Source organism: Archocentrus centrarchus, chromosome 15 (assembly GCF_007364275.1).
Source record: "Archocentrus centrarchus isolate MPI-CPG fArcCen1 chromosome 15, fArcCen1, whole genome shotgun sequence".
Lineage (NCBI taxonomy): Eukaryota > Metazoa > Chordata > Actinopteri > Cichliformes > Cichlidae > Archocentrus > Archocentrus centrarchus.
The window spans coordinates 10584786-10604795 of NC_044360.1; the positions used below are offsets into that span (position 1 = coordinate 10584786).

The following is a 20010-nucleotide window of genomic DNA, read 5'->3' on the forward strand; positions in this document are numbered from 1 at the left end:
AAGTCGAAATTTTGAAATAACAACACGAAGATTTGATTTATGTATGGCAAAAATGTTGGGGTTATTTTCTTTCAGTGGCGGAAACAAACTTCCATAGTAAATGTAGAAAATAGGATTTCCGAATACTAATAATAAATTGTGTTCTTCAAAAATTTATTTTTAGGGCTACTCGTGGGTGGCACACTATTACCTCACAGCAAGAAGGTCCTGAGTTCAAATCCAGGGGCCACTCTCTGTGGATTCATCATGTAATCAACACAATGCCAGCTGATATTTTTTATGGTTCAGCACTCTTTTTAAGAGACAGGAATTCTGTATTTCTCCACCAAGTTTTTATATAAGTAAGGAAGCCTTTCACAATTTAAAAGCTGTTTCACCAGAAATATGTTGTTGTTAAACCAGTTTCTAAAAAGTTAATTACTTATTTATGTATTTGATATTGTTATTATAAAAGTGAGTTGAAGGTGACATGCTGAGTATTCAGAAACATGTGCATATCTATAATCTTGTGATCACTTGAGTTTAACCAGAGTTTCAAACAAAGTCTTTCTCTTATGAGGTTCACCTAAATCTGTGGGGAGAATAAGGTTCTGGAGATGCTGAAGTTGTCAAAAAGTACACACACACACACACAAACTTACATCAGCAAAATTTTGTTCATTTTTTCTTTATGAAAAACATTTATTCAAGTTGTGTCTCTATGGGTTCCTTTTCTATTTTTGTATATGTGAAACCATCCTTTGACAAAACATGCATTAGAGGCTATGTATGTAACAGCCAGTGAGTATTTTGAATCATTTATTGTATGAGAAAAAAAATCCCAAATTGTATGTAAAATAATATTACTGCATTTGTAAATTCACATAAAGCCCTGTTTATTTGTTGTTGGGTACTCTAGACCCAACATTACAAAAACATTATACAGATTTTAAAGAACATTATGTAATTAATTCAATTTTAAAATGTAAGTATGATGGAAATGGTAAGACATTTTTAAGCTTGTTTTCAACACAATTTCAAGTTATTGGATCCTGTCAGAACTTTTTGTGTGAAACGAGTCTGTGTGTCATCAACACTTACAAAATACTCTTTTTTTTCAGTTATAACAATTGAAATCAGCTGATGGTGCAATGTGTATTCAAACTTTCTGGGCCCACAGGATGAAATAAAATCTCACACTCTATGAATACAACCTACAGACAGACATGGATTATTGCAGGGCAGTTGCTCAGACTATTAATGCCCTACAGATGGTAAAGTAGCTGACATCACTGTGCACAGACTGACTCACAGGATTACACTGCCCATGAATACCATCTAATTTTCAAAATCCTGCCCTTTAATTTTTAAAAGCTGATGTCATTTCCTGTCTTAGTGGCTTTTCTTTGGCCAGCTTGACGCAGTTCATCTTCAGCAGCGCCTGCGTCCGCATTTGCAACCGTGGATGCTTCCAACTCAACCAGAAGCGATGTCAGCCAGAACCGGGTGGGCGGGTTTCCTGGACTCACACTGGTTACGTTCCGGGGTCTTTTGTTACAGTACCACCACCTGGGCTGCGCAGAGGTCATGGTGAAAATGAAAGCTGGACGTGCTGCATAAGGTCCAGGAACCAAACAAATTATTAAACTAATTAGGGATGTGGCATTACAAGAAAAACATCCACCACTTTTAAACATGACAAATTGCAGAGGTCAGGGAAGTACCGATTCCCTAAACGTGAGAATTACACTTCTAAATGAGCCTTACAGCTTACAATTTTGTACGTTTTGCACGTTTTTACGTATTCAAATATTATATTAAAAATATATATTTTCAGCTAAATTAAATGATAAAATGTGCAATTTTAAACTGTGATTTGTAATTTTATACCATCTACAAATTCAAACTCGAAAACGGTACAGCCCTGTTTTGTCTGGCAACTGACGCAATGACGCCCCCTCCCTGTTGGCGTAAAAGCACTCGTTTTTAATCTTTGGAAGTGCCGACGGAAAAAGCGGAGCGTTTGTTTCTCTCTCTCTTTTTTTAATAGTAACCTAGGTATTATTTTTAGAATATGTTTTTAATCGTTTAAAAGAGTTCTTCCATCGCTGAGCTTGGTTTATAAGTTAGAGCTTAATTCTGTTTTAATTTTAAGGCTTGATCTGCCCATGTCATGCTAACTAATACATTAACTTGTAGCTTTACGTATTGGTTACAGTTTATACCGTAATTCTTATTTGTTAGTATTTGTTTGAATGTACTGAGAGCACAATAAACTTTTAAGCTTTTTAATGGGCTTACTTTATGTTTAAGCGATACCAGTTCTCTTCCGGAAGGTACGGTAGCTCAAATCGAACCTCCCCCTGTCCGTTGGAAGCAGAAGCAGGAATGTGCTGCTGGTGCTGCTGTTGTTAGCGAATGGGCGAGCGGACGAACATGGGCGATCCGCGGGACGTTCAAACATCCATACAAAACGGGAGCTCCAGGTCGTTATTTTTGGCCGGTTCCGCGGTGGATATGGAGATTAAACGGAAGAAAATACGACAGAGTACTTTATTCCTGCAAACAGAGGTAAAGGCGGTAAGATACTGATTGTTTTGAATGCTTTAAAACGCCAAATCAGTGACAGTTTAATTGAGGCTGGAGTGGGTGCAAAGTGCAATTCAAACACGCTAATACGGATGTTTTTCATTTACACAACTATAATGACAAATTTTCCTGTGGTGTTAACGATTCACTTGCTTTGAGCTCTCCTTTGTTTTGTTTTTTGTTCTGTTGTTTTTGCCAATCTTCACCTCTGAAACTAGAGCATGTTTGCTTCCTTCTAATTATGCTCAAACTAATGTCCCTGCAGGCAAAGAGCATGCAGCGATGCCCTAGTCTTCTGAACGACACTCTCCAGATAGTGGAGGATATGAATTTGTTGTACATACGGCAGATTTCTAAGAAGCTACAGGTGCATATTGTAGTTTGTGACACGGAGAACGATAATGTTTGTATTAATTTAATGTGATTATATCAGACATCATCAAACTTCATGTAGTTAGAATGTCTGTGCTGCATGCCTGGCATGTCACTTGTTTTGTGCTTTTAGAAACGCCATTCATGAATTTCTATACTGCATCTTTGTCATTAAAACTGCAAATGAGCTACACAAGATCAGGTACATAATTTAATTATAATTTCATTCAGCTGTATGTCGTGTGTACTCTTTTGATCATCTAACCCCCTCATGCATGCACCATTAAACCAAAGAAAAGTTGCTCTTGAGTAAGTGACTTCAAATAAGTTTTAACATTTTTAAACAGCCGTGTGTCACCACCACGTTAAATGGGGTGGTAGCTACTAGTGGGGCTTGTTCCAAAGAACAGGACCACAGTAACTGAAAGAACCCTCAGCACGCGTAGATCTAATTCTGGGAGCAGGTAAAAGATCTGCACCTGATGACCTGAAAGGTCTAATTGGGTTATAGACACTGAGCAAGTCAGAGGGGGCCAAACCATTGAGTGATTTATGAACTAATAGAAGGGAGGAAAAAAACAAGGTAAACAACAATTGTGGCTGAAAAATGTTTGCATTTAAGCTTTGGAAGGATTTTTTTGTTGCTGTTGTGAAAAAATAACATTCAAGGACAACTTTGCTGTGATGCCTCTCATCATATCCAATTTTCCCTGTTATATCTTTTGTTTGATGTACTAACACAATAGAAAATATAATAGAGAAGCTGTTGGTCTGTTTTTTTTGGGGGGGGGGGGGTGTTTATTTATTTTGAGACTGATTCGTGAATTCTCATCTGTCTGCAAAGACCACTAACATACAAGAGAAGCTTGACTTTGAGATGCGAATGCGAGAGGGAGCCTACAAGCTGCTGCTCGCTTGCAGTAAGAGAGAACAGGTACTAAACGCTTCCAAGAACCTGTTTACCTGCAACGCCCGGATAAAGGCATATCTCACTCAGCTGCAGAAGAATAAAGAGGACGAGAACATGATGGGGGGAGCTGGAAGGTAAGGCGATTGCTGCTTATGGTCCAGTCTTGTTCAGATTGAGTACACGAGCAAATGAGGATGTTAACTCTGGTGGGAAGGGTGGAAAAAAAGATTTACTGCACACATATTGTGATCTATTGTAATGTAAAATCCAAATTTTCTTCCAGACCTTCAGATCCAGTTTCAGGTTACCGTTTGCCCTGTAATGGGACAATTGCTTTGTCTGGTAAGATTGCTCCCCTTTTCTTCAAAATCACTCAGTACGACACACCTATAATGATTACTTTTACTTGCAACATTTTGCCCCCTAAATTTTGTCGCGCTAATTTAACACTCTGTTAATGTAGGCCTGCGCATACCTTTGATGTGGAGGGATTCAGACCACTTTAACAACAGAGGGAGTACGTTTGTTCTTTATTTATCAGCATTAATGCCTTATGTTCAGCTTTGCCTACTTTTCAGCTTTGACACATGCATACTGTACCTCCCTGGTGTGTGTTAGGTTCCCGCAGGGTGGCTGTGTTCTGTCTGATGCAGATTGGCTCAGAAGTGTTTGACACTGAAATGGTTGTGGTGGACAGATCAGTCACCGACATCTGCTTTGAGGGAGTCACCATCTTGTAAGTAATTTTTTTGCACATGTAATATGCAAAGTAATAGCTCTGAACTGCTGCATTTGATATGGTGAAGCCTCTTTAGGTGAAAGAATGTCTATTTTATGGACTTATATGTAACTGGAATTTTATATGTATTTAGCTATATGAACAGTACATGTATTGATTAATATTCTTTTTCACTTAAATGCTTTCTGGTTTATTAGTAAGTTAAAATGTTTATGCTCTGATTGAAATTCGTGCCCTCAGTAAAGAAGCAGTTCCTCATTTTGAGCTGAAGGTGGAGCTGTGGAGCTGTGCGCTAGAGGAGGAGCTCACGTTGGTCAACACGCCAAAGAAACTGGCTAAGAAGCTCCGCAGCTCCTTTGGAAAGAGCACTGGGAGGAAGCTCTGCTCTCTGCTGGACACTCCAGACCCTGACACCTTCCTACAGCACAACCCAATACCATCGTATGTATAGTGTTATTATAAAATCCTTTATAGGCTCTACAGTGACTTGTTACTGGAACAAGGGATGTTGCTTCAGACTTTGTTAGGATTTTGCAATCAAATCGCAAGTAGTGTGTGTAAAAACAAGGGCTTATCAAAGCTGGCATGTTTAGCCTTATGATATATATATATTTTTTTGTCATAATAAAAAAAAAAAGATTTTATTAAAATGAAAAGATAAGGGTGCTTAAAGCCATTTAGATGATTAACTTGGACTTTCAGCTGAATATCACCCAGGATATAACTTACAGACAAACCCAATATAGGCTGCATACATGTTATATATTGAAATATCTTCATTATCTTTACTGTTACATTTAAACATTTACTGTATCTTCAGAGGAATTAAAGCAAGTCAGTGTGCTCTGCTTGAAGACTGCTAAAAAATCTCTGTATGTGTGTCTGTGTACCTGTACCAGTGGAACCAAGTACAGCCTGTTGGCCTACACAACACTGTGTCTGCCCGAGGCTGAAGGCAGCTTTCAGTCTCACTCCCTTATTGTCCTCCAAGATGGTAAGAAGCAAAACGCCCGAATGCTTTCTAGCTGTATATATCTAAATAATGTATTTCCCCTTTCTAGAAAAGAATTTTAAATGAACTTTATTTTGTACATATATTACATGGTAACTTATTTTGGTTGTTCATTGCCACTGCTGCTATTCATCCTTACAGCTGAGTGGTCATCTTGGCTTCCACTTTATGGTAACCTCTGCTGCCGGTTAGTGGCTCAGCCTGCCTGTATGACACAGACCATGATGGCCGGTTATCTCAGCCAGAAGGTGTGTTAATTGTTATTTTGTTATGATAGCATCATCACTGATTCTTCAGTATCTTAGTGTTTGTTGGTATTCTGTTGATTTACAGCAAAGTGTGGAAGGCATGAACCGCTGCTGCAGTCTTTATTGCGTGCTGAGTGCTGGCTTTTTGTCCTGTTTCTTCACCCCAGAAGAGATTGATGCTAAAGTGCAACCCATTCTCAAAGTACCCATTAACAAGGTAAGAGAAAATAGTAAAAATATTGAATTATTGGATTAAAAAAGTTGAATTCTTTTTGTTTGGTTGCATAATTTTAGAACACAAGAACAGAAGAACAAACTCATTGCATTAGATAAGGAAAAACAGCTTTGTGGTTACCCTTTTTTTTTTTCTGTTAAACTTCGTTATCTGTTTCAATTATGCTGTCTGGATAGAGAAGTTAAGCATTAGATTCATTATTATTGATTTAAATCTCAGTTCACCTTTTCCCTAACATTTGGAGAGTAACCAAAATACAAAATACCACATTACTCACCGAGATGCGGCTTGGGACTTTGACATTTTGCTGTGGAATTAATTTTCTTCTGCAATATCAGCAATGTAGTTTTTAGCGCAGTAATTCACAGAGCTGTGATTTGTATTCTGTTAGACTCATTTTCAGCTTGTGATAAGTTACTTTTGCTGTTTGTGCAGGACACCCGAATCCGTGTGTTGGAGAAGGAATCATCAGGCCACAGATCCAGGAGTCTGTCCATCAGTAACCCTTCACCAGAGGGATCTCAGACCACCGTCTTAACCACAGACACCAGGGAACAGATGGAGGACTGGGTGGACGCCCTTCACCAACACCTTTATGACCAGAGTGAGTGTGTGATGTTACCATATGCAAGCATTTGTATATGAAAACTTAGATTCATGAATGCTTCTCTAAAGGGTTTTGTGTGTGTGTGTGTTTGAAAAGAAAGAGGAGTGTGTGGATTACTTTGCACAGGAAAAGTGGTTGCACAAACAAATTTTAAGAACAGATGGTATAGTTCTTATCATCTCATGCCTATCCTTGTTTACGACCAGGTCAGTGGATGCACTGCTGCGAGCAGCTAATGAAGATCGAGGTCGCGTCTCCACGGAAACCATCGCTCTTTCTCGCCAAGCAAGCAGACTCTGTTTACAACGACCTGAGTGAGTAGAGTAATTGGAAAGAGTGACTGAAGCGAGTTAGACGGAGGTTAATATTTTGTTGACTGTTTGATGTTGAGGATTTAACAGGATTTATATTTACACATATTTATTTTAAGATGTAATACAAGTACTCACAGCAAATAAGGCACTCAGGGAAAAATAATATGCATGATAGATTTAATTTCAGTGGTGATGCATGTAAATTAGATGCTTTTAGAAGCAAAATATAATGCTTGAATGTGAGCCTTTGTGATCTTTTATTGTATTTTAATTGTACATCAGAGAAACTGCTTAATGTTTGACTTGATTTTGGTGTTTATTTATTTCACTTGCAGGTATAAATTCACCTGGTAAGTTTGAGAGCATTACTGATATTATCCACAATAAAATTGAGGAGACAGATGGACGCTTCCTTATTGGCCATGAAGAGGAGAAAGAGGCACCTAACTGGTCCAGTCTGTTTGATGGGTCCCATTCAGTGGTAGTGCAGAAGGGTATTCTGTCCCAGAGCAAAACCTCCACCCCTTATTCAAGCCCCAATCCCCACAACAGCAGCTCTACCACCAACAGCAACAAGAAACGACGTGCTCCACCTCCTCCCCCTGACCGAGAGCCTTATGTTCCTCCCACTCGTCCAGCCAGACCTCCTCCCCCTGCCTCTGTTCATCAGTACCCTCCTTCCTCATACCAGGAGAAGGAGAATTCCAGCACTAGCACTTCACATCCAGCCACAAGGTCCAAAACAGGCAGACCATCTCTGGATGCCAAGTTTTCTGCCATCATCCAGCAGCTCCAGCGGAATAATGCCGGAGGAGCCACCGCCCTAAGTCGAAAAAATGCTCCTCTGGGTGTGCTCAGTGTACACCAACAAGGTCAGCCCCAGCCACCCCTCCAACAGCTGGACTACCAAAACCACCACACCCAGACCCCTGAGGCCACAGCTGATCATGGCTTTGTCAGAGCCACTGATGGTCACGGTCCTGTTCCTGCACCACGGAGCAAACTGAGGAAGTCTTTCAGAGAGAGGATGAACCTTAAAGTGTTGTAACCCCAACCTTAGACCACATCTATAGTAAGCTAACCTTACTACTAATGCACATAACTCTTACACTTTTGCAACTGAGCTGGGTAACAATGATAAAATCACATATGGCAATATTTGATGCAAGCGCTTCATCATCTGTGATGATATTTGGGCTTGACTGTTGGTGTGGTCTTTTAAGAGAATACTTTATCATTTTGGAAATGTGATTTGCTGACAGTTTGATTGGAAAAAATTCAATACTACTCTCATATCTGTACAGTAAACAAGAAGCTTGAGCCAGGAGAATTAGTTTAGATTAGGAAGGTTACAAAGCTGTGGAAATGCAAAGACTCACTTTCTCCGCAGGTAACAATTCTGTTTACCTGCACATTTGTCTATATCAAATATTTTAAATCTGAAAAATAATGTGTGAAGGGAGGGTTATGTCAGAAGCAGTGACTCACTGGGATGGTCATGACACAGCTTAGCGAGGTTACTCTAGCACAAAATGCACAATAAAACTGTGAGTGGTTATTATAACACTTTTTTTTTTTTTTTTAGCTAGAACATGTTAATAATTAGCTTTAGATGTGAGTGTAGGTACCTTTGGACACAGACAAACGTTCAGTCTTAAGCTCGGTTATCTCCTCAGCTCCAGTTTCATACTGACCACCCAACTCAACAGTGCAAAGCATAATTCCAAAAATGTTTAATGATTATTTGCTATAAAGGGTGGGTGGATGATGGCCCCACATTTCAGTTAACACCTTATATTGCAATATCAGGATTGTGTCTATGTATTTCCTGCTCCACTTTCCAATTCTAAACCTTTCGTGTGCAGCTAATCCATAGATGAAATTAAAAGCTGAATGCTGGCTTGAGCACCACTACTACCATCATCAATCCCACTAAAATGAAAAAGCTTATTTCTTTGCTCTGCCACTGGAACATAGACTGAAAAAAGAGCCTTTGAAAAAGCACCCAAATTGGAATTGATCCATTGGCCAACTGTGGATGAGTCATTCCTTTTGGAACTATTGACTTATTCTACTTACTGTGATGACTTTATGACCATAATAGCTGATTTTAAGGAACAGAATTTTAAGAGCAATTGCAAGCACTAATGTGACATTCCCTCGAGGTCTTAATAATGGAGTGACCTTGGTGTTCAGTGGCTACACAGTCTGTCCAACATAATTTAACACTACAGCCTATATATGCTATGAACATTATTGAATGAATGAGCCTTTTGAGTGGCTGAAATAATAATAAATGCCCTTGTGTGTGTGTGTTTTGTACATATCCAGTACTGCCAGCCGCTAAATATTTCAGCCACTTAGCGATATTGTGTTGAAGAATGGCCATCATAATTACACATAGTGTACAAAACATTTGACTGAGCTACCTTCACAACCCAGTTGAAGCATTGTAGTGAAAGCTACAGTCCCTGTTTTCTTAAATCTCATCCTCCATAGTCTGTTTAATTTAGAGGGGGAGATGTGGAGTTAGGGGGAGGTGGCTTACAGGAGGGTTTAACCCTTAAAAAAAAAAAAGGGAAGTGTACAAAAGACAAGGCAGCTCTATTATAGCAGTATGTTAAATGATTTTTTTTATTTTTTTTTGTGCATTTGGTGTGTATTACTGATGCATTAGTCACTTTGATCTTATGCTGTATACAGTATAAGCGAGGGCTCAAGGCTAAAACTGCACACCACCAGTTTTCACTGACAATAATAGTGGTTGTGTCTCAGACTCCATGAATATCACCATAATTAAATTGCACATCCTACATTCCCATCAGTATCTGGACCATTTTCAGTTAGACTAGGCATGCTTGAAAAATGCGAATAAGCACCACTAGCAGATATTATGAAAGCTGTGTTACTTGGACAACTGACTGTGTAGCCCTGGGGAAGTTAATTGCATGAAACGTCATGACTTTATTAGAGCCAAATGTGCGTGCATTAATTTGTAGTTTTTGTATTGTTTTTTTGATCAAAATACTCTTAATTCTTTATATTAGTGTTATCCTGTCATCTCAATGTTGCTTTTGGCATATTAATCGACTTTTAGTGGAACTGATTTTTATGTAATACAAAGTAGCAGTTCATTAATCTTGTGCTTGTGTGATGTAATTTGTGTATAGTGCAATGTTGGAAAAAAAAATACCGTAGTTAATATTTCTCAAAAGGTGCAATTTTCTTCTAACTCTGTTGTCTTGGAAGCTCACCGTGTTTTTTATGATTGCTGATCTGCAATAAAATGGCCTACATTCTACCCTGGTGAGACTGCTTTATTTTTGCTGAGCTTGGAAGTATTACTGAATATTTTTCATGTTAAAGGTTTACCAGGGGGTGGCAATAAAAGTCAAAGCATAGCTTTTATTGCAACCTAGTACACATCCCATAGAGATACATGCACTGGCACATTTCTCTACTGCAGCAAATACTGGAGAGGTTTCTCTGGCATTGAGCCCAGAGGTAGCCTGTTGTGAAGATTAAGGCGGATGGAATCTCATAGCCAGATAATGGTATTACAATAATAAAACCCCATTCACACTGCATTTACTGAGAGGGGGAAAAAAAAGAACATTACTTTGATGTTAGCACACTGGCATTAAATACCAGTTTATCCAACCCTTGCTATTTATCTGCAGTTCAGTTAAAGAACACAACTGGAGAAACATATAGATAGTAAAATACTTTAATTAAATATACAGGAAGTCATATAATACAAAATGTGTATTTTTTTTTTTTTTTTGTCTTGCCTGCCAGCTGGGTGATTGGTAAACAGATGGCTGCTGTATCAAAAAACACTTTCAGGATGCACATTAATGGAAACAACATGGGGAAAAAAAATGACAACAAATAAACATCCTAATTCTTAAATTGTAGTGTTTGAATTTAACGTGATCACGGTGACCTTGAAACAGAGCAAACAAGGACACGGCTAGATTGTGTAACCAACTTTTATACTGTTTTTATACTATATACAGATTATAACAGTTTATATGATAACAACCACGCAGTACTATCTACAGTGCTATTTACACAAAATAAGACAAGAGGGAGGGGTTGCCATGAATTGATCCCGTATTGAATGTTCTGTACAGGAGCCAGCACTAATGCCAGTTTTACCTACACACAGCAATGTACAGTACTTAATCAGAAATGAACATCTTTATCTAAGTATTCAGTAAAACTTTACAGACGTTTTACAGATTGTTTTTTTTTCTTCTTTTGAAACACCAGACATGTTCACTGCATACTTCGACTATCCTGGATTGCAATTATATAGTGGTTGTAAAAGCCAGCGCAGGTGTTGTCTTTCCACCTCAGGCTATGGAGCATGGTAGGCATACTTTATGGAGTCTGGTACCTTTTCATCACTGCTAGAAAACACAGAGCACACAAGCCCTGCGGATGAGACACCAGACCTGTGCCAGGATCAGTAAATCAGTAAATCTTGTAGGTTCATGTATAATCGACTGCCTCACAGAGTTAAGCTAGGTCAACAGATTTACTTTAGCACAAATACTGATCATTCGGTTAAAGCCTAACTGTTTAAATTTTAAACTTGTCAAAGTGCCCCTATCATGTGTTTTACCCTATTTATTTATCTGTTATATAGCTTTTGTGTATATCTTACAGAAACTACTGCTGCTGAGCTGCTTTGCCAGTCCGGACTTTATTTACTTGTCTACGTCATAATGTAACACAATGCATATTGCATACCTAGCAGCTAGTTTGGTGTGCCATCAGACAAAAAAACAAAAAAAAACAAAAAAAAAAAAAAGAGCAGCAGTATCAATTAAATCCAGACGCAACCAGCTGCACCTTCTTTAAAATGTTGCATATATCAGTTATATCTATTGTTGGCTGCAAGGGTGACCACAAGAGACTTCATGTACTCCTGGCATATTTACTGTTTTTAAGTTGGTTTGTTTGTTTGTTTTTGGGGGGGTTGCCTTTATTAGATAGTGCAGTGAAGAGGAGACAGGAAAAAGGGGAGAGAGCAGGGAAGGGCCTCAGTTCGGACTCGAACGTGGGCCGCTGCATTTAGCCCTGCAGCACATGGCTGCCTGTGAGCTAAATTGGCCCCCAAATTACTTTTATTTTTGACAGCTATGTCTTAGAATAGTTGGAAAACACCTATGTGTTTACTGCTGACGCAGAGCACGGACAATGTGGCTAACATTGTCATCCTATTGCATCTGTCTTCCTATGTGCAATAGGTCATATTATATTTTAATACAGCCAAATTCTCAATAAAGCTTTTCATATTTACATAGTTTTCTATTTCTGTTGTCAGACAACGGAAACAGAACAAAGTTTTGACACAAATGCAACCCACTGAGGCCAATTTAAAATAGCTTTAACTTTAATGCTATTTTACTGTTCTGAACTGCTAGAATTAAAACAGTGACTTTGTCTAACAAAATCACCATTTATATAAGTAGGGTAACCATTTCAGAGGTTAAAAAATTATGGGGAGAAAAAAAAGGATTTCATCAATAAAGCAAACGTACTCTAATAGATCCCCAAAAGGTATTATGAGCACTGTAAATGAGCACAATAGGGGCACTTTATAATTTAAGCACAAATATTAACTATTAGGTTTCAGCATAACTGTTTACATTTTAAAAACATTACTTTTTGTGCCTCACCCATTAAGTCTGGTGTCTGACAGCCAAGTGTGCCATATTATTTTTGTACGGGTGTCTGTGCGCATCATTTCAGACGAAAGTGACAGTAATATTGACATTCCTACCCTGCTACAGAAGATAAAACCTTAACAACTGTAGTGCTAACTCTAATCCAACACTGCGAAAGGCACAGATATTTGCAAAGCTGTAATATCCTAAGTGACAACATTCCTATCAAATCATACAGGGAGTCTTTTCAGCGTACTGAAAAAAATAATATGTTCACCAAGAAACAAAAAACAAAATGAACAAAGAAACAAAAAAAAAAAAAGCTTTTCAAGTCAAGAACAAAAAGATGAAATGCTGATTTTTTTTTGTTGTTGTGGGGAGCATTCCACAGCAACGGCTGCTTCATTATGCTGGTCCTGTAGACAAAAACAAGCTGCTAGAGTCACGAAAAGATTTAGGGGTCATATCACGTTCAGTTTAGAAAAAAATTTAACGACCTTTTGTCAACGATTAACAAAAAAAATAAAAAATAAAAAAAAATGTGTGATTTGTCAACAGATTGAACATGAAAACCGCTTTATGTTGTATCTGAACTCAAATACACGATTAATAAAAAAAAAAATCCTGAACTGAGGAACAAGTGAGTCTACAGTACATCTGTCATACACAGCACCTCTAAATGTTTTGTTATGATGAAACTATTCATGTTATGCAGCACCACAGTGAGTGTTAATGTCTATTCCAAAGAGTCCATGTGGATTTACTGTGGCACAAACAGGCAACAGAGCTCAGCGTGGAGACATGTAAACAGATACAACACCACTGGCTGCCTAAAGAGTAATTATGCGCTGAACACAATTTGCAATTGTGAACGCATCTCTAGTTATATAAAGAATTTGATTTACGTTGTTATGTCACTTGTAGTGTTTTTAAGCAACAAAGTTTAGCCCTCAGATGTAGTAAACAAATGGCTTTTCTCTGTTGCCCTCCACATTTCACACATCCAGAGCAACAACCTGACTCATGGTTACTGAGAGCGGCAAACTGATTTGTGAGCACATACACATGAGCATTGTGCAAATAAGAATATGACAACAACAACAAAAAAGATACAGTAAGTGGTGATACAAATAAAGAACAGTGCAAAGTATATAAACAAAGGCATACACAAATTTTTAAAAAAAAAGAAAATGGAATTTTCAGTTCACCTGACTGATGCATTTATCAGTCAGCTATCAGCCAAAGTTATATAATCAGTGTTTTGTTTTGACTGAGCCACAATCCCCGAGATATAGAAACGAAGACAAAGAGAAGCTGAGACAGTTTCTGACAATGAAGAGAGAGCGTAAGAAATAATTGCCTGCTCTTTCTCAGAGTCTGGTGCTGGGGTGTACTGAGGAGAGCTGAGGTGGTGGGAGGGTTGAGAGAGGGTATAGATGGTGCAACAGGTCCCCATACAGTGCTGCCCCACCAGGGTGCCTGTAGAAGTGGTGTGGGCTAGGGCTAGAGGCCAGCAGCTGCCTGTGGAGCATCATGGAGTGGAATAATGGGGGCACAAGGGGGGATACTGCTGACTGGCTTTTCAGGTACTGTAGACCCGGATGTTGCTGGAGCCCATCCTGGGCCCCTGGTGACACCAGGCTGCCAGGTGTGTATATGCCAGCATAGAGGGGTGCGGCATGAGGTGGGGGGAAAGTGGTTGTAGGGTGTCCCTCAGGAAGATGGTTGTTGAGGTGAACAGCATGGGCTGGCTCAGCTGGTTTCAGCTCTTCTGGATCACTACGTCGGATTGTGCCAGCAGGGTGGATTGGTGTAACCACACGTACTTTCCTCTCAGGGACATCTTCGCTCTCGGGCTCCACTAGACTCCTTTTAGTGGGTCGACTGGGGCTGGTGAGGGAGGACTCACCTGAAGCTTTTGGGCTGGGAAATGACTGTGATGCTTCTCCTGGGCTCTGCTTGGGGGGAGAGATTGTCATAGGAGGAACTCTGCATGCTTTAGGATGAGAATCCAAGCCCTGGTGCATGATGGAATATGGGAGACTACAGAAGGGCGGCTTTGAGAAGGAGGAAACCCTCTGAGAGCGTGGCTTAGAAACTGTGAAGTCTCTTGGCTCATCTTCGGCCTCTCTGTTATCTCCATGTGTTTGAGTCCTGTCACTAAAATGAGATCTGTAGGCCAAGCCCTCTTGCTCCAGGCTTCCACAAACAAAACTCTGACTGCCTTCACGGTCCCTTGTGTAGTGCTCTCGCCGCTCTCCACTAACAAAGCCAGGCATCCTCTCTTGGCTCAGACAGTTCTCAGTTTGCCTATACAGACTGTGGAGGTGAGGGGAAGAGTAGCAGTCACCTGCGTAGTTCCGGGGCTGAGCAGGTGGCCCCTGGAGTAGCTTCTCCCCAGTGTTTTCTACACCATCCTGGGCTCGAGGGAGATAGGGCTGCCACGGTGCGCTGACTTGAGGCTGGAGATGATGGTTTGTCCGGCAGCTGTAACTCTCTGAAAGCTCTCCAGCCGTTATCCTCTCTGATGGGCCACCTGTGGCTTGTTGGTGAGGCTTGCTGCTCTGGGCATGCTGGATGACTGATGGCCTGAATATAGGAGCTATCTCTGGGATACCGTGCCTCTGTCCTAATCCCTCCTCTTCACTCTTTCTCTTCTCCTTTTCCCCTTCAGACACTGATATGACAGGAACTGAGGATGTGGCTGTGGGAGGTGGAGGCTGAAGAGAAAGAGAATTAAAGGAGAAAGGGTTGGACTCACACACTTGGGAGAGGAGCTTCTTTTTGGCCAAAGGAGACATGACTCCCTGGCTGGCTTTGCAGTAGGCAGCCGTCTGTCCAGAGCCCTGGGTAGACTCCTTCTTAATAACCCCATAGTTTTCTTTCTCTGGGAAGGAATCTGTGCTTAAGTCTATACACTGTTTGTCTGCCTGTTTACACATTGGGAACACCTTCCCCACTTTCCCACCATGAACTTCAATGGGGTCCTTGACCCTGGAGAAGGGCTCAGGCAGAGCTACATGTCCAGCAGGTTTATCTATATCCCAACGATGAGGCAGGTAAGGATTTTTAGGAATGAAATGACCTTCAGTTTGCTGTTCACAGGTGAGTTTTGACTGCAGGGCCTCACTGATTTGCCTCCATTCAGGCTGGGAACCAGAACCAGTACGAAGGGGTAGACCAGCATGTGGGGCTCTGCAGTCTGGCTCTTTGGGGCAGAGTGAAGATGGCTGCTCCGCCACTAGGGACTCCTCTTTCTTCAGGGTAACGTGTAACTCTTCCTCCTCTATTACAATTGGTTCATCTTGCAGAGGTACCTCCTGTTTTATGGCTGTGGGAGGCTCATTATTCTCTTCTTTCTCCGTGTCATCCTGCATGTGGAAAAATGATAGTTATTATAGTTCATCAAAGAAACAAGGCACTCCTATTTTTTTTCTTATTATTTGGAAAATTCAAACAGAGGATGATGATGAGAGAGCACAGCAACATAAAAATTAAATTGAATTTAGAGTGAGGTGGAATTCTGATGAGGCAGCAGTTGGGAGAGATCTGCTACTGACCTGTGATTGTTCTTGGTCTTTCACTGTCTCCCCTCTGTCCTTTTTACTCCCCAGCTTGGGATTGTTGAGGCTTTTCAATTTCTTGGCCCCTATTCCTTTGGCTTTGGCTCCTGATGCCTTCTCCTGGCTGCTCTCCTGCTTCCTGGGTTTGGCTAAGGGGAGGGGTTTGTCCGGCTCCCCTTTAATGTGTCTCTCATAAGGGAGGAGGAGCCTGAGGAAGAATGTGGACAAAGCAGATAGGATCAAGTTATGTCATGTCAACTTTGCAAGGCTCAGTTACTGATTACATATGTTGTGGATCACTGCACATAAACAAAACGCTTTTTTTTTTTTTTTTCTTTTTTGGCTAAACAGGAAAAAGGGGGAAGTGTTTTGTTTAGCATAAAATATCTCTTCTCTTCTCGTTGTTTGGCAACGGAGCTGCAGCTTTGCCCCTGGCATGCAGTGTATCAAATAGCTTGCTTTAAAACCTCCTTGTTTTAATACCTGGCAAGCATTAACAATCCTATTGTAATTAAACTAGGTTAGGGGAAATCCAGGCTCAAATGGGTGCCAGAGCATGTCTGTGTGTGTATGTGTGTGTGTGAGAATGTGAACAACCAGTTATCTCCTGCTGAGACAGATCACATGTGGTATTACTTTAACCTTGACAGAAAATATTGTGTGTGTGTGTGTGTGTGTGTGTGTGTGTGTGTGTGTGTGTGTGTGTGTGTGTGTGTGTGTGTGTGTGTGTGTGTGTGTGTGTGTGTGTGTGTGTTTGTGTGTGAGGGGAGTCTAAAGGGGGAAATATCTTGGAGAAATTAAATAAAATTCTTTAAAGGATCCTCACAGCATAAAATATCTAATTTAATATACTAATAATATTAATGACAGAAGCCCTTAAATTGGTTATAATAATGCAATATTTCAGCTGGTAAAAGCATGCTTTAGTTGTTACATGTTATGAAATCCTGAATAGCTGCGTACGCTTCAACTTAATTAAGTCCATACTAAGTGACAAGGAAAAATCTGTAGAACAAACATTAGGCTATTTTTGACTTCTGTTAATCCTCTTCCCAAGTCACTTTTCCATATCTGATGTCATAACTAATGGGAACATTAGGATCTGGATAACATAACAACACCCATGTGTAAAATAATGGCATGAAGAAACCAGTGAGGGAAACTTTTAGACTTTTATTGCTCCGAAAAGAAAATGGAAATTGGCAGTAGACCAGAAATAAGAAATGCAGTGGAACAGGAAACCAAGACAACTGAAAAACTATGATGCTAAGAACTTCAATAAGTTTCTCTGAAAATCTTTCCAGCTCTTCTGTCAGAGTTTTTTTTTTTTTTTAACAATAAAAATCCATGAAAGCCAGACAGAAACATGACTTTCTCAGTCATGAAAAAAAAAAAAAAAAAAAAAAAAAAAGAAGGTCTTCTCGAGTAACGACAAGAGACGGTTGCACTATTCCTTTTAAGGGACATGGCGGTAAAACAAACAATGAATCAAGAGCTGTTTTGCCTCCTCTTCAAAAGGAAGAAAAAAAAAAGCCTCAGAGAGTTCAAGAGGCTCTGTGGGATTTTTTGTTATTTTTCCTCTGAACAAAAGTGCTGGCAGGGAAAGCGGTGAAACTACATTTCATACAGCTGGTCTGGCACCAGGCCCCAGGCCAAGAAAGGAAATGTACTATTAAATGTGACTTATTGGAGAGACGGAGAGCAAAGAGGTTGTGAAAGAGAGGAGAGGAGGGAAAGGGCCAAAAGGAAAAAGAAACAGAAGGATAGAAAGAGGGGCATAATGACATGTTAATGAACAGGAAAAATGATTTTGAATAAAGGAGAAAGAATCCTAGAAAACATAACTTTAAAATAGAAGCAATGGATTTTTTTTCTCTTTTAAATAGGGAAGTGCTTCTCAGTCTTTCTATAATTAGGCACAACTGCACAGAAAAGGAAGGTGAATTAAGCCTTCTCTTATTATTTAAAAAAGGCTCTTGAACATTGTTATTCAATATGTGCAAATATCTAGTTATCACTAATGATCAAAGGGCTAGAAAAGTGACATATATTCTGCATATACAACGGCGTACTGTTGACTATCAGCAGGATCTGTGGGAAAGAGATGACTGCCTGGGCCTGGGTCAACTTTATGGAATGTCAATAAGGGGTGGGGGGATGGGGGTGTTGCTGGTCCGGTTAATGTAAGAGCTGAGCTTGGGAAATTACTGGAGCCTTAAATAGTTACAAATAGAAAGCTTAAGATGTTATGTTAGTCAGGAAACCAAAAAAAAAAAAAAAAAACCCTCAGGAAGTTCCAGTCATTGTTAGAATGAGTTGTTTTGTTACACTTAACTAAAATAAGTCTATATATATTAATAAGTCTATTAAATTATATTATTACATTTTTCATACATTTATTACAGTTTCTTTGACCGTCCAGCTACTAATATTCAAACTACAGGAGCCCATTTTTTACTTTTGTAAAAAAGGCAAAACACAACAACAACAACAACAACAGCAACAACAAAGTTAAATTCTAACAGACCCCTATGTGTGAAAGCAATTTCAAGCACTGCACCTATAGCTTAATCATGATTGTGTACTGTGATATAATAAGCACTTATAACACAATACTGCTATAAGTAGCAATTTCCTCCAAGGCAGGGGAAGGGCTAAGCTTGGCAGCCACTGCAATAGTTGAGAGAAAGCCAGATGTAGTTATTAATTTGAGCCACTTGGGGGCGTATTCTGCACTGGAAGACTCCAGCAAGGAATTTCATCAAGGCAGGAGAGGCAACATTTTTATGAGGTCAATAAATACTTAACTTCCTCTCATGCCAATTTATCACCTGGCATTTGTTTAAGCAGCCGTTTTCCATGTTGCTTAACAAGAAACACAAATATGCGGTGAAGACTAAACATTGATATTAAGAGATAGAAGCTACCTCATTCAAGTAAAAATGAAAAATATTTCTTCATGTATACAATGCATTGTCTCTGAGTGATTTTGGAATCTGGGATCAATAACACTGCGATTCAACAGAGCAAAACTGTCAGCTAAGCAGGTCTGTGCCTTTGAAATAATGGATTACACACAAAGCACTTCCACTGGAAAGAAAAAAAAAAAAAAAAAAAACAACTTGGCAAAAACAAGGTGACTTTACCAGCAATGTGCTGCTGTCGTCCGAGTTTTGTGTTACAGGAACAAGCAGTGTGCTCAAATCCAAGAAATGCCTAAGTCACCAAATAAGTGGAAAAAGCCCACAGGCTGTTCCATTTCAACAATTTCCCTCCCATCCGTGCTGAAATTAATTTTTGCTGGTGTTGTGTTAAGATCACAAGAGCTGCTTCATGCGTAAAATCAAAGCTGGTGGACAAGCCCCCGGGGCTGTAGAAAGATTTGGAGGAGACAAAATAACTTACTTTTACAAGCCTGTGAGCAAAGGAGAATAAAATAAAAAAAAAAGATAAAATCAAATCTTTATCATATCTAAGTGGAATGATTAAGCATCATCACAGTGATGAGAAAACAATAACTGCTGCAGAGAAAGAGACAAAGATGCCAGCAGAGGGATAAACAGACATTGTAGCTGGTCCCTCTGCTTTGGATTTATGCCTCAAAGCCCCTCTTTTGTCTTGAAGCCAAACCACTTGAGGTGACCCTCATTCATGCAGTTAAAACAGGAGGGCAGCGCAGGAATGTATGAAAAACTTAAGTCCTTTGTCAAGTCTGAAAATACCAGATTTAAAATGACCTCTACTGTTCCCTGGGGGTTTGCTCT

The 20010-nt window shown here is 39.7% G+C and overlaps 2 protein-coding genes across 5 annotated transcripts in view; one reads left to right on the top strand and one right to left on the bottom strand.

Moving 5' to 3' along the window:
• The first annotated feature begins 255 nt into the window (after positions 1–255).
• Positions 256–10255, top strand: rtkn2 (rhotekin 2). Of its 4 annotated transcripts, none has more exons than XM_030748179.1 (13): positions 256–341; positions 2834–2935; positions 3785–3984; positions 4134–4192; positions 4314–4367; positions 4469–4586; positions 4830–5030; positions 5489–5583; positions 5743–5849; positions 5935–6066; positions 6520–6688; positions 6898–7005; positions 7341–10255. In XM_030748179.1, the coding sequence occupies exons 2-13, from the start codon at positions 2843–2845 to the stop codon at positions 8051–8053; spliced, it is 2049 nt and encodes a 682-aa protein (XP_030604039.1). In that variant the 5' UTR covers positions 256–341; positions 2834–2842; the 3' UTR covers positions 8054–10255. The 4 variants fall into 4 exon arrangements, with proteins under 4 accessions (XP_030604039.1, XP_030604037.1, XP_030604038.1 ...); XM_030748177.1 differs by lacking the exon at positions 256–341 and adding an exon at positions 2399–2550; XM_030748180.1 differs by lacking the exon at positions 256–341 and adding an exon at positions 3074–3142 and having other exon boundaries at positions 2847–2935.
• A 1011-nt stretch (positions 10256–11266) lies between these two features.
• The window catches only part of arid5b (AT-rich interaction domain 5B), a 76310-nt gene continuing 67566 nt past the window's right edge, over positions 11267–20010 (bottom strand). Inside the window, exons 9-10 of the mRNA XM_030748227.1 lie at positions 16244–16454; positions 11267–16054 (exon numbers count right to left, since the gene is read on the bottom strand). Coding sequence (XP_030604087.1) covers positions 14054–16054; positions 16244–16454 — 2212 coding nt within the window. The 3' untranslated portion in view covers positions 11267–14053. The remainder of the gene's footprint in view (positions 16055–16243; positions 16455–20010) is intronic.

Excerpts from the sequence above, each read along its gene's own strand:
- rtkn2 (XM_030748177.1), top strand. The coding sequence starts at position 2,416 with ATGGGCGATCCGCGGGACGTTCAAACATCCATACAAAACGGGAGCTCC. Across the intron at positions 5,031-5,488 it reads CAGCACAACCCAATACCATC|TGGAACCAAGTACAGCCTGT; the intron begins GTATGTATAGTG and ends TACCTGTACCAG. Across the intron at positions 5,850-5,934 it reads CCGGTTATCTCAGCCAGAAG|CAAAGTGTGGAAGGCATGAA; the intron begins GTGTGTTAATTG and ends GTTGATTTACAG.